The sequence below is a fragment of the Leucoraja erinacea genome, chromosome 7 (assembly GCF_028641065.1).
Source record: "Leucoraja erinacea ecotype New England chromosome 7, Leri_hhj_1, whole genome shotgun sequence".
NCBI classification, from domain to species: domain Eukaryota; kingdom Metazoa; phylum Chordata; class Chondrichthyes; order Rajiformes; family Rajidae; genus Leucoraja; species Leucoraja erinaceus.
In genome coordinates this window covers 51,144,045-51,157,718 of record NC_073383.1, presented here as the reverse complement: position 1 = coordinate 51,157,718, position 13,674 = coordinate 51,144,045, and the positions used below count along the sequence as shown (strand labels likewise).

Below are 13,674 nucleotides of genomic sequence, written 5' to 3'. Positions count from 1 at the left end.
AAAAAACATGAATCATAGAAACATAGAAACATAGAAATTAGGTGCAGGAGTAAGCCATTTGGCCCTTCGAGCCTGCACCGCCATTCAATATGATCATGGCTGACCATCCAACTCAGTATCCCGTACCTGCCTTCTCTCCATACCCTCTGATCCCCTTAGCCACAAGGGCCACATCTAACTCCCTCTTAAATATAGCCAATGAACTGGCCTCAACTACCCTCTGCGGCAGAGAGTTCCAGAGATTCACCACTCTCTGTGTGAAAAAGGTTCTTCTCATCTCGGTTTTAAAGGATTTCCCCCTTATCCTTAAGCTGTGACCCCTTGTCCTGGACTTCCCCAACATCGGGAGCAATCTTCCTGCATCTAGCCTGTCCAACCCTTAAGAATTTTGTAAGTTTCTATAAGATCCCCTCTCAATCTCCTTAATTCTAGAGAGTGTAAACCAAGTCTATCCAGTCGTTCTTCATAAGACAGTCCTGACATCCCAGGAATCAGTCTGGTGAACCGTCTCTGCACTCCCTCTATGGCAATAATGTCCTTCCTCAGATTTGGAGACCAAAACTGTATGCAATACTCCAGGTGTGGTCTCACCAAGACCCTGTACAACTGCAGTAGAACCTCCCTGCTCCTATACTCAAATCCTTTTGCTATGAAAGCCAACATACCATTCGCTTTCTTTACTGCCTGCTGCACCTGCATGCCTACCTTCAATGACTGGTGTACCATGACACCCAGGTCTCGCTGCACCTCCCCCTTTCCCAATCGGCCACCATTTAGATAATAGTATGCTTTCCCGTTTTTGCCACCAAAATGGATAACCTCACATTTATCCACATTATACTGCATCTGCCAAACATTTGCCCACTCACCCAGCCTATCCAAGTCACCTTGCAGTCTCCTAGCATCCTTCTCACAGCTAACACTGCCCCCCAGCTTAGTGTCATCTGCAAACTTGGAGATATTGCCTTCAATTCCCTCATCTAGATCATTAATATATATTGTAAATAGCTGGGCTCCCAGCACTGAGCCTTGCGGTACCCCACTAGTCACTGCCTGCCATTGTGAAAAGGACCCGTTTACTCCTACTCTTTGCTTTCTGTTTGCCAGCCAGTTCTCTATCCACATCAATATTGAACCCCAATGCCGTGTGCTTTAAGTTTGTATACTAATCTCTTATGTGGGACCTTGTCGAAAGCCTTCTGGAAATCCAGATACACCACATCCACTGGTTCTCCCCTATCCACGCTACTAGTTACATCCTCGAAAAATTCTATAAGATTCGTCAGACATGATTTACCTTTCGTAAATCCATGCTGAATTTGTCCAATGATTTCACCACTTTCCAAATGTGCTGCTATCCCATCTTTAATAACTGACTCTAGCAGTTTCCCCACTACCGATGTTAGACTAACTGCTCTGTAATTCCCCGTTTTCTCTCTCCCTCCTTTCTTAAAAAGTGGGGTTACGTTTGCTACCCGCCAATCCTCTGGAACTACTCCAGAATCTAAAGAGTTTTGAAAGATTATTACTAATGCATCCACTATTTCTGGAGCTACTTCCTTAAGTACTCTGGGATGCAGCCTATCTGGCCCTGGGGATTTATCGGCCTTTAATCCATTCAATTTACCCAACACCACTTCCCGACTAACCTGGATTTCACTCAATTCCTCCAACTCCTTTGACCCGCGGTCCCCTACTATTTCCGGCAGATTATTTATGTCTTCCTTTGTGAAGACGGAACCAAAGTAGTTATTCAATTGGTCCACCATATCCTTGTTCCCCATAATCAACTCACCTGTTTCTGACTGCAAGGGACCTACATTTGTTTTAACTAATCTCTTTCACATATCTATAAAAACCTTTGCAGTAAGTTTTTATGTTACTTGCCAGTTTTCTTTCTTAATCCATTTTTCCTTTCCTAATTAAGCCCTTCGTCTTCCTCTGCTGGTCTCTGAATTTCTCCCAGTCCTCTGGTATGCTGCTTTTTCTGGCTAATTTGTACACATCATCCTTCGCTTTGATACTATCCCTGATTTCCCTTGTTATCCATGGATGCACTACCTTCCCTGATTTATTCTTTTGCCAAACTGGGATGAACAATTTTTGTAGCTCATCCATGCAGTCTTTAAATGTCTTCCATTGCATATCCACCGTCAACCCTTTTAGAATTAATTGCCAGTCAATCTTTGCCAATTCACGTCTCATACCCTCAAAGTTACCTTTCTTTAAGTTCAAAACCATTGTTTCTGAATTAACAATGTCACACTCCATCCTAATGAAGAACTCAACCATATTATGGTCACTCTTGCCCAAAGGGCCACGCACAACAAGACTACTAACTAACCCTTCCTCATTACTCAATACCCAGTCTAAAATAGCCAGCTCTCTCGTTGGTTCCTCTACATGTTGATTTAGATAACTATCCCGCATACATTCCAAGAAATCCTCTTCCTCAGCACCCCTACCAATTTGATTCACCCAATCTATATGTAGATTGAAGTCACCCATTATAACTGCTTTGCCTTTGTCGCACGCATTTCTAATTTCCTGTTTGATACCATCTCCAACTTCACTACTACTGTTAGGTGGCCTGTACACAACACCCACCAGCGTTTTCTGCCCCTTACTGTTTCGCAGCTCTACCCATACCGATTCCACATCCTCCAAACTAATGTCCTTCCTTTCCATTGCGTTAATCTCCTCTCTAATCAGCAACGCTACCCCACCTCCTTTTCCTTTCTCTGTATCCCTCCTGAATATTGAATATCCCTGGATGTTCAGCTCCCAGCCTTGGTCACCCTGGAGCCATGTCTCCGTGATCCCAACTATATCATAATCATTAATGGCTATCTGCACGTTCAACTCATCCACCTTAACATCATTTTCCATATGTTACAGTGAGCCTTCTTACAGAGGAGGTACCTCCAGTGTGCCAGCACACTCTTCATCCACTTGCTCTCAGTAGAAGAGTATTTTGGCCAAAGGTGCCTTTATTGCCACACTTTATTGTTCTGAGAAAATGGTGTGATTATTGTCCTTCAACAATAGCATATCTTAAGATGATGGTAGTCTCAGAATGGCCATGAAATTGGATAGCATGGAAATATGCCTTCAGTCCTCAGTGATCTACCTATACGGTTCCCATTTGAATGAATGAATAAGTTTATGAATGAATGAATAAGTTTCTTGGCCAAGTATTCACACACAAGGAATTTGCCTTGGTGTTCCACCCGCAAGTGACAACATGACATACAGTTAGGAATGACACATAAAACATTAAACATTAATAATAAAACATTATTGATTAAACATGTGAATTAAATAAAATACCTGAGAAAAGGGAGCTACAGATTTTTGGTTATTGAGTAGAGCTGCTACTCGTGGAAAAAAAGCTGTTTTTATGTGTGGCTATGGCAGCTTTGACAGTCCAGAGCTGCCTTCCAAAGGGAAGTGATTCAAAGAGTTTGCGGTCTTGGTGAGAGAGGTCAGAGATGATCTTGCCCGCTCGCTTACTGGCCCTTGCAGTGTACAGTTCGTCAATGGAGGGAAGGTTGCAGCCAATAACATTCTCAGCTGATCGGACGTTTCGCTGCAGCCTCCAGATGTCGTGCTTGGTAGCTGAGCCAAATCAGACCATGATGGAGATGGCCGTATAGAATTGGACCATCATTGCTTGTGGCAGATTGTGCTTCCTCAGCTGTCGCAGGAAGTACATCTTCTGTTGTGCCTTTTTGACAGTGGAATCAATGGTGGTCCCCCATTTAATGTCCTTCGGGATGATGGTTCCCAGGAACTTAAAAGACTCCATAGATGTGACTGTGGTGTTGTTGATGGTGAGTGGGGTGATGGGAGGGGCACCCCTCCTAAAGTCTACAATCAAGCATTGAGCTCCAGGTTGTTGCGATGGCACCAGGATGCCAGCTGTCTCACTTCCTGTCTGTAGGCAGATTCCTCCCCATCCCGGATCAGTCCAATCAGGGGTGTGTCATCCACAAACTTTAGAAGCTTGAGAATCTTTGTTCAATTTTATTGAAAAATAAAAAACCTTTTCGCTCAACCTGTCTGGTCTCACTACATTTGGTGACCCCGACGATCCAAACGTTTTTCGGATTTCTTCTCGCCATGTAGGCCGACGAGAACTTCGATGACTCGCCTGTTCAGCAGAATGCGATCGCACTTAAATTGCCCGTGTTCTGGGCGATGCAGCCTCATGTGTGGTTCAAACACAGCGAGGCCCAGTTTGAGTTCCACCAGATCGTGACCACAGTGACACTCAGTAGGGTGAACTTACATGATATATTTTATTTAGATTGGTAAGAAAGCACAGGATCTCATGGGGGTGCTGTCCCTCGCCATCAGGGTACAAGTGCATAGAGGCAGTGTCGATCTTGGGCTTGTCCCGGTTCCTCAGTCATGGTCTTGAAGAAGGAGGCGTGGTGAGCAAATGGAACTAGCTTAGGTCGAGCATCTTGGTCGACACTGACAAATTGGGCCGAAGCGTCTGTTTCTGTGTTGTAGGACTGACTCTTTGAGTCTAATTCCATCCTAACCTATTTAATTCTCCCCACATTCGTATAAACTCCCCTTTATATTCTACCATTCATCTACACATGAGAGGAAACTTACTGTGGCCAATTAATCCATCAACTTTCACATTTTGTGGATGAGGGATGAAACTGGAGCACCCATTGAAAAACCCACATGGTCAGAGGGAGAATGTGGCAGATCCACACAGACAGCAGCGGAGGTCAGGATTGAAACTGAATACCCTAAATGTATTGTACTTAAGGAAGGCATTTTGAGTTTGAGTAGTGCCTAGAAGTATAGGCTATAAATGTGTCAATTATATGCCTTTCCTGCCAATTGATTAGTTTGAGGCAATCAGTCATCATGCATCATCTAGGAAGTTTGGGTTTAAATATATCCGGTATGTACTGCTATATCAGGCTGTTTGATGGTCAATCAATAGATTTTCTGAACTTAGAACTCACTGACATCAGTGTGAATGTTTATAATGTAAAATCCATTGTCAAAGAATGGGATGACACAATTTTGATAATTTCACAATGATATCGGAAAGAACAATTTTTATTAATCTGGAAATATGTTACTAATCTGTCTTCCCTTGTGATGCTTGAAAGAAACATATTAATCCTGATTGATAGCAGCTCATCATACACCTTAAATGTGTAATGAGTATACTGACCAAATTGCTTAATTCTATATAGTCAGTTATCTAAATAGTCAACATTTTAAAAGTATCTTCTATTGTATCACATTAAACATTACTTTAATTGTAGTTTATAATGTTTAGAATCCAACATCTTGAGAAAATTGCACATTCTGTTAATAAAAAATGTGAAAATTAAGTGCTCAAGGTTGATACCTGTAGCAAATACTTAACAGATGGCTGCAGGAAGTGATCTATCTATTTACTAACAAAACTTTATCTAAGTGGTTTGAAAATCCTGTCAATACAGGAATGAAAGTAGTTTCTTATGAAACCAACAATATTATGTCGTTTTGCAATCTATTTTACAAATGATAATAGATCAATAAGTACAATAAACATTGAAATTCAAATCAATCTATTTGCAGTTTTAATATTTCTCAGTTCAATATTTTGTGCTCGATTAAACAATATGGATGATTTTAAAAAGTCTTCCAGTAAATTAAATTTTATATTGCTGGTAAACCTTTAGCAAATATATTTTTTAATGTACAAAGGAATTAAAGTGAATGGTGTTAAATGTTTACAATACTTTATTTGGTTCACTGTTATGTTCATTTAGCATTTCCTTTTTCCATGTGAGATAGTTTCACTGACAAAGGGAGGTTAGACAACATTCTTTCAATGATCTGCCAATATTGCAATTAAGGAAGGCATTTTGAGCTTGAGTAGTGCCTAGAAGGGGACCTATGCCACTGGGACAGTGGGAGAACAAAGGGTCAGCCAGTGTGGCGGAGGGGGCGTGGGCAATAGACAATAGATAATTGGTGCAGGAGTAGGCCATTCGAGCCATTGCTCATTCGTGTTCATAGATGAGGCTGAAGAATTCCACTGCCTTGAAATTAGCAGAATAGTGAAATTCGACTCAGAAACTATAATCGCTGTGTTCCAGTCTGGAATACATTAATTTTCTTATAATGTGACCACACTGCACCCCCTTTCCTCAGATTAAATATATTTTACATAAATTATGAATAAAGATAAGTATTTATACACATTTTCTTCAGCCAGTGCTTTGTTCGCTTTTTCTTTAGGGTGAATGATCTTTGACAAATCCCATGATTCCTTATGTTTTTCAGAATACCAAACTCGCTTATTCCTTGCTTTTGCTCTTCCTTCTCTCTTAAGAGTAAGGGTTGCATTTTCACCCTTTCAATTGGAGGGTTTCGATCTAGAATATTGGAAGATGATTTACAGTCCATTTATGATTTTCATTACCACATACTTCAGAGCTCTAGGATATTAGGGTCTTGGGGATTGATGACCAGTCTCAATATTTTTTCCAATTACTCTATGTTTTCCTCTTGCACTCTAGACTTGCAGTTCTTCATATTTTCATATTAATAAGCTCTCACATTCTACTTTTTGCTTCCATATCCATAGTGACAACAGTGACAGCATGCACATAGATGGCTTCGGGTCTCCTGTAAGGTTAGACCGTGATACTGAACTGACTGGCAAGCACCATGGCAGTGGTGTCTGCCTCTACATCAATCCACGCTGGTGCAAAACAGTTGTTGTCAGAGAAGAACTGTGCAACCCTGACATTGAACTCTTGGCTGTCTCCCTGCGTCCCTTCTACCTTCCCAGGGAATTCCCACAACTGTTTTTCATTCTGGTTTATATCCACTGCTACGGAACATATAAGAAATATGCTCGACAGACTCGAACTGATATCTCCGGACGCCCCCAAATTCATCATGGGTGACTTCAATCACTGTTCAATTGACAAGCCACTTAAAGGATTCTACCAGTATGTCAACTGTACCACCCGTCTAGGGAAAACACTGGACAAATGCTATTGGTTAGTCCCAGACGCCTACAGAGCCGCCTCCCTCCCTCCCCTAGGCTCTGCTAACCACAGCAGCATACTGTTCGTTCCTGCCTACACACCTGTGGTAAAGAGAACAGAGAAAGTCATCAAGGACATCAAACAGTTGACACTGGACAGTATTGACAGGCTTCAATGGTGTTTTGAAACCACAGACTGGAATACCCTCACATCCTCCTCCACCAACATCAGTGAGCAAGCGGATATAGTCTCAGCATACATCACTTTCTGTGTAGACAATATTATCCCCTCCAAGAAAGTCACAATCTTCCCTAACAATAAACCCCGGGTGACTAAAGATCTAAAAAACATATTGAATAAAAAAAAGAGAACATTTTTTACCGGTTCTGAAGCTGAGAAGAAGGAGGTAAACAGAGAGGTCAAGCGGGCCATAAAAATTGCCAAGCTGAAATACAAGAACAAAGTGGAGCAGACCTTTGGAAAAGGGAACCTCCGTGTGGCTTGGCAGGGCCTCAAGAACATGGCAGCAGTGAACTCTGTCTCTACCAGCCGCAAGCCCATTCAGGTAGCAGGAAGCAGCTCCACTTCACTCCCGAATGATCTCAACTCCTTCTACACCAGATTTGAGAAGAACAATAGCACCCAGCTAGAATCAATCGTCTCCACACTCAGACCTGATGACTCCGGCCTCAACATCAACACATCAGAGGTGGTGAGAGCCCTCAAAAGGACTAAAAAGAACACAGCTCCAGGGCCAGACAACATCTGTGGGCAGACCCTATGGCACTGTGCTGAGCAGCTGGGAGGTGTGTTCCAGCATCTGTTCCAGGGCTCTTTGACCAGCAGCACAGTCCCCGCGATGTGGAAAAACTCAACAGTGATTCCCATCCCAAAGAAGGGCACCACCAAGGTCCTGAATGACCTTAGACCGGTGGCTCTCACCTCCCTGATCATGAAGGCCATGGAGAGGATCATCAAGGAGCACATCACCAAGGCAACTGGCTCGATGATGGATCCATTGCAGTTTGCTTACCAGGCTGGCAGGGGTGTCGATGACGCAAAAATATTCATCTTAAACACCATCCATAAGCATCTGGAAATCCCCAAGGCCACAGCCAGACTTCTGTTTGCAGACTTCTCATCAGCATTCAACACCATGCAGCCACATATTTTGGCTGAGAAGCTCATCACCCGCTTCCACCTCAACCACCACCAACTCACTCTGTGGATTATAGACTTCCTCACCAACAGATCACAGAGCTGGACAGCCCTGGGGATGAAGGTTGCCTTCCTCCTCTGTGTCCGGCAACCCGGACAGCGGAGTTTGCGTCCTGAGGGGAGCCACTCAAACTCAGGATGTGAGAGGGGTCCTGAAGAATCCTGCGTGTTAACTTTACAGACTTTACAGACTGATCTGAACCACACCTTGTCCAACACCCTCTTCGCCTTCACTGGCTCTCCACAAGGCTGTGTCCTCTCCCCACTTCTCTTCATTCTCTACACTGATGACTGCAGATCCACCCAGCCAAACTGCCACTTTGTAAAATTTGCTGATGACACATTCCTCCTGTCTCTGCTTCCCAGCCATACACAACATCACAGCTCAGCCCTGCAGGACTTTATAGTATGGTGTGAAAAGTCTTGTCTTGAGCTAAATATAAGCAAAACCAAGGGCATGATTGTGACTTTTTCCCCCCAACAGAGACAGATGGCTGAGGCAGCCACCACTATCATCCAGCAGGAGCCAGTGGAGATAGTGGAGGTATACAAATACCTGGGAACAGCCTTCGACAACCTGCTAAGGTTTTCCTCTAACATAGAGGAAATCCTTAAAAAGTGCCATCAGAGACAGTACCTACTCAGGAAGCTGAAGTCATTTGGGATTAACAAAGACATTCTCACCACATTCTACTACGCATTCATTGAAAATGTAATAACCTTCTCTTTCACTAGCTGGTTCCACTCCATCACCCTGCAAAACAGAAACCGCCTGTTGAATGTGGTCAAGGTCTGCTCAAAAATCATTGAGCTGTGGTCAAGGTCTGCTCAAAAATCAAAAATCATCCAAACTCTCACTGCCCTATGCGACCAACTGTAAAATTAACACGCGGGATTCTTCAGGACCCCTCTCATACCTGTTTCCTGAGTTTGAGTGGCTCCCCTCAGGACGCAGACTCCGCTGTCCGGGTTGCCGGACACAGAGGAGGAAGGCAACCTTCATCCCCAGGGCTGTCCAGCTTTTTAATGCTGATCACCGACTCATGAACATATGAAATGAAATAACCTCTATATGCACTTTTTAATTGAAGCACTTAGGAAGCACTTTAAAAACTATTTAAAAACTATTACTATGTGTTGAATGTTGATGTGCGGTGTGTGTTGTGTGATTGTGCAGTGTGTCTGTGGAATGCGTGTGCTGGTTGATTGTGCAGTATGTGTGTTGCTTATGTTTGTTGATTGTGTCCCTTTTTAAAAAGCTACTGTAATGCGCCCTTTTAATTTGCCCCTCGGGGACGAATAAAGTGCTTTGAATTGAATTGAATTGATATGTATCTTTGTCAATTTGCTGAATTCTGAAGCTCTCCAAATCTGTAGGTTTATTGCTCTTTTGGCAACACGACAAGCTTTTTCCTTTGATCTTACACTAGCTTTCAATTCCCATAATAATCATGGTTGGACCACTTTTCCTACAAAAAAATGTTAGAAATAAAATGCAATAATGTAAGATCCACAAAAGTAGTGTGGGAAGACCTGCATTGAGGAGGATAAAATATTTACAGAGAGATATTTATAGGTTAGGTAAGTGGGCAAAAGTTTTATAACATAAGTATTTCAACATTTTTTACATTATTTCCGTTCAGATCTGCACAAGTGTATTCACAGATCACAGCTGATTTTCTGAAGTACAATATAAAGTTTTTCAAGCCAAATGATATTTCATTATCATGCAAGGCTCAGTGCTGGGACCCCAGCTATTTACAATATATATTAATGATCTGGATGAGGGAATTGAATGCAACATCTCCAAGTTTGCGGATGACACGAAGCTGGGGGGGGGGGGGGGGGGGGGGGGGGGGGGGCAGTGTTAGCTGTGAGGAGGATGCTAGGAGGCTGCAAGGTGACTTGGATAGGTTGGGTGAGTGGGCAAATGCATGGCGGATGCAGTATAATGTGGATAAATGTGAGGTTATCCACTATGGTGGCAAAAACAGGAAAGTAGACTATTATCTGAATGGTGGCCAATTAGGAAAAGGGGAGATGCAACGAGACCTGGGTGTCATGGTACACCAGTCATTGAAAGTAGGAATGCAGGTGCAGCAGGCAGTGAAGAAAGCAAATGGTATGTTAGCATTCATAGCAAAAGTATTTGAGTATAAGAGCAGGGAGGTTCTACTGCAGTTGTACAGGGTCTTGGTGAGACCACACCTGGAGTATTGCATACAGTTTTGGTCTCTTAATCTAAGGAAAGACATTCTTGCTATAGAGGGAGTACAGAGAATGTTCACCAGACTGATTCCTGGGATGTCAGGACTTTCATATGAAGAAAGACTGGATAGACTCGGCTTGTACACGCTAGAATTTAGAAGATTGAGGGGGGATCTTATAGAAACTTACAAAATTCTTAAGGGGTTGGACAGGTTAGATGCAGGAAGATTATTCCCGATGTTGGGGAAGTCCAGAACTAGAGGTCACAGTTTAAGGATAAGAGGGAAGTCTTTTAGGACCGAGATGAGAAAATCATTTTTTACACAGAGAGTGGTGAATATTACCGGAAATATTACCATCTGGTTTGGGAATTGCACTGCCCACGACAAGAAGGCTCTGCAGAGAGTAGTGTGTTCGGCCAAACGCACTATGGGAACTTCACTCGACCCCTGCAGGAACTATGCATAAGGAGGTGCAACTCCAGAGCCAATAAAATCATGGGAGACCCCTTCCACCCCTGGAACGGACTGTTCCAGCTGCTACGGTCAGGCAAACACCTCATGTTGCCATGCTGTGAGAATGGAGAGGTTGAGAAGGAGTTTCTTCCCAGAGGCCATTCGGACTGTAAACTCCTATCTCACCAGGGACTAACTTTACTGAACGTTTTTCCTTCCGCCCACAATATTTAATATGTAAAAGAATATGTGATTCTGTTTGTAGTTTGTTTGGTTGTTTGTCTTTTTGCACAAAGTCCGCGAGCATTGCCACTTTTCATTTCACTGCACATCTCGTATGTGTATGTGACGAATAAACTTGACTTGATCTGTGGAATTCTCTGCCACAGAAGGTAGTTGAGGCCAGTTCATTGGCTATATTTAAGAGGGAGTTAGATGTGGCCCTTGTGGCTAAAGGGATCATGGGTATGGAGAGAAGGCAGGGATGGGATACTGAGTTGGATGATCAGCTATGATCATATCAAATGGTGGGGCAGGCTCGAAGGGCCGAATGGCCTACTCCTGCACCTATTTTCTATGTTTCTATTATCTACAAATTTGTTTTTGAAAGGTATGAATGTGAATAAGGAAGGAATGTTTAACATGTTGAAACTTCCACTGTACTTTAGGTTAATGTAAAAATTGCATAAAAGAGATTCATAAAGTGAAAGATATTACGATTCAATACCATATACTACGAAGTGGTCAAGGGAACAGTGTTAGTTCTGTTGGAGCACATTATTTACAAAGCTCTTCTTAAACTTCCATAAGGCATTAGAAATTAACATTTAAGCCTTTATTTTATTCATGTTCTAATGTTTAATTAATATACTTTATAGACATTAATTTTTATTAATGTTAAACATGATGCTAAAACCCTAATATGAAATTATTTTCATTTCGGACATTCCTGTTCTTTAGATCAAAGCAAGTTGTTTATATTGAATGCAATCATGGAGGTGGAAAATCATGCTGTCCTGCAGTTAAGTAATCATGGTCAGGCCCTTATGAAGCCGGCAATTCTTCCAAATGACAGATTGGTGGAGGAACCTAAGCATGGAGACGTGCCAAATCATTTACTGGAAACAAGTAAGATTAATGTAGAGAAATAATAGAAATAAATAATACAATTAAAACCTTACGACAAATAGCAAATACAAGAATGACATGTTAATAACTTTAATCCAATTCAAGAATATATTTTCTTCTACCTTAAGTGTGAATATGTTTTTGTGTTTTTTTCAACAATATGGATATTCTGAATATAAAATGTACTTTTAATAAATTTAATTTAAGAGCCGAAAATACTTTGAAGTGGTCAAGATATTGAGTTAAGGGCCTGTCCCGCTTAGGTGATTTTTTAGGCGACTGCGGCGACTACGACAATGGAATTCACTGAAGTCAGCACCGACGGCAACCTATGTCACCTGGCGACAACCTACGACAGCACCTACGTCAGTAGAAGACAATCTATGACAAGCCCACGATCGCCGACTGTCGCCGAAAAGATTTGAACATTTCAAAATCTAGCGGCGACCAGAAAAACGCTACGACTCTTTGTCTGACTGAGGAGACTACTCATGACCATACAGGCAACACCCCCGGTGACTGTGTGGCGACAGCCTAGTCGCTGGCAGTTGCCTAAAATATCGGCTATGTATGAGAGGCTCTTAAGTTAGCTACTAATTGTTTTGCAGGGCCAGTGCAAGATTTGTCTGCAAAAGTTTGAATGATTAGTTATGTTAATTTAAGAGAATTTTAATGGAGAACAATATTATATTCATATGCACCATAAATTTTAAAAAGTAACTTATTTTATGACATGGTGGAGTATGATTTTAAGCGAAATATTTTGGTAATGTAGTTAGGAGTACGTGGTTAGATTACTTAATGATATCAGCAGAAGGCTGGATTAATTTTCATGCTCAGACCTTGCATAACCTAATTTATGAACAATGAGTTATTAATACAAGGATTAGAATTAGGGACAATATAATTTATAATTTGGGGACATATATAACTTGGGGGCTAAACATTTAGAATTGTGCTTTTTAACCAGATCTTATAGAAAGTTAAACATTTCCTTAATTGGAACTGTGAATTTGATAATTCTCTGTCCCAGAGGGGCACGAATCCTCTGTTATTAAGTGTATTCAAGGCTGAGAGATGTAGTTTTTTTTTAAATCCAGAAAATCAAGCGATATAAGGATTAGAATCTGGAAACTGAAATAAATGATCAGTTATGACTTTGTCAAATGGCAGAGTAGATTTGCTGAGCTTTGCGCCATACTCTCTCTTCTGTTTCTAATGTTCCTTCTGTTCTTAAATTCATCTGGGTTAGATGCAGTCAATAATCATGCTTCATACCATGTTGGTGAAAATATCTTGACAGTGAGGGCCGAAGGAGATAAAGTTATTTCCTAGCTCTTCCCAATAGCAAAAACATGCACACTTAAAAAAGCCTTGACTGCATCTTTAAGCCCCATTCACCTAATTCCTGCCCAAAATTAAAAACTAGTTTACTGTTGTGTTTGTTTTAGTACAATAACAGTTGCTGTACAACAATGTTGCAGAAATGGACACAAAGTGCTGGAGTAATACAGAAGGTCAGACAGCATCTCTGGAGAACAAGGATGGGTGATGTTTTGGGTTGAGACCCTTCTTCAGACCTGAAGTTGTCTGAAGAAGGATCTCCACCGAAAACATCACCCGACTCTGAAGTAGGGTCTTGC

The 13,674-nt window shown here is 41.9% G+C and overlaps 1 protein-coding gene across 2 annotated transcripts in view; it reads left to right on the top strand.

Annotated features, from left to right (window-relative positions):
• The window catches only part of cfap221 (cilia and flagella associated protein 221), a 117,246-nt gene that overhangs the window by 17,554 nt on the left and 86,018 nt on the right, over nucleotides 1-13,674 (top strand). The window contains exon 2 of one of the 2 annotated variants that reach the window (XM_055638571.1): nucleotides 11,864-12,031. In XM_055638571.1, coding sequence (XP_055494546.1) covers nucleotides 11,896-12,031 — 136 coding nt within the window. In that variant the 5' untranslated portion in view covers nucleotides 11,864-11,895. Of the gene's footprint in view, nucleotides 1-6,613; nucleotides 9,663-11,863; nucleotides 12,032-13,674 lie in introns of those variants that run through there. The other variant, XM_055638572.1, reaches the window with a different exon arrangement.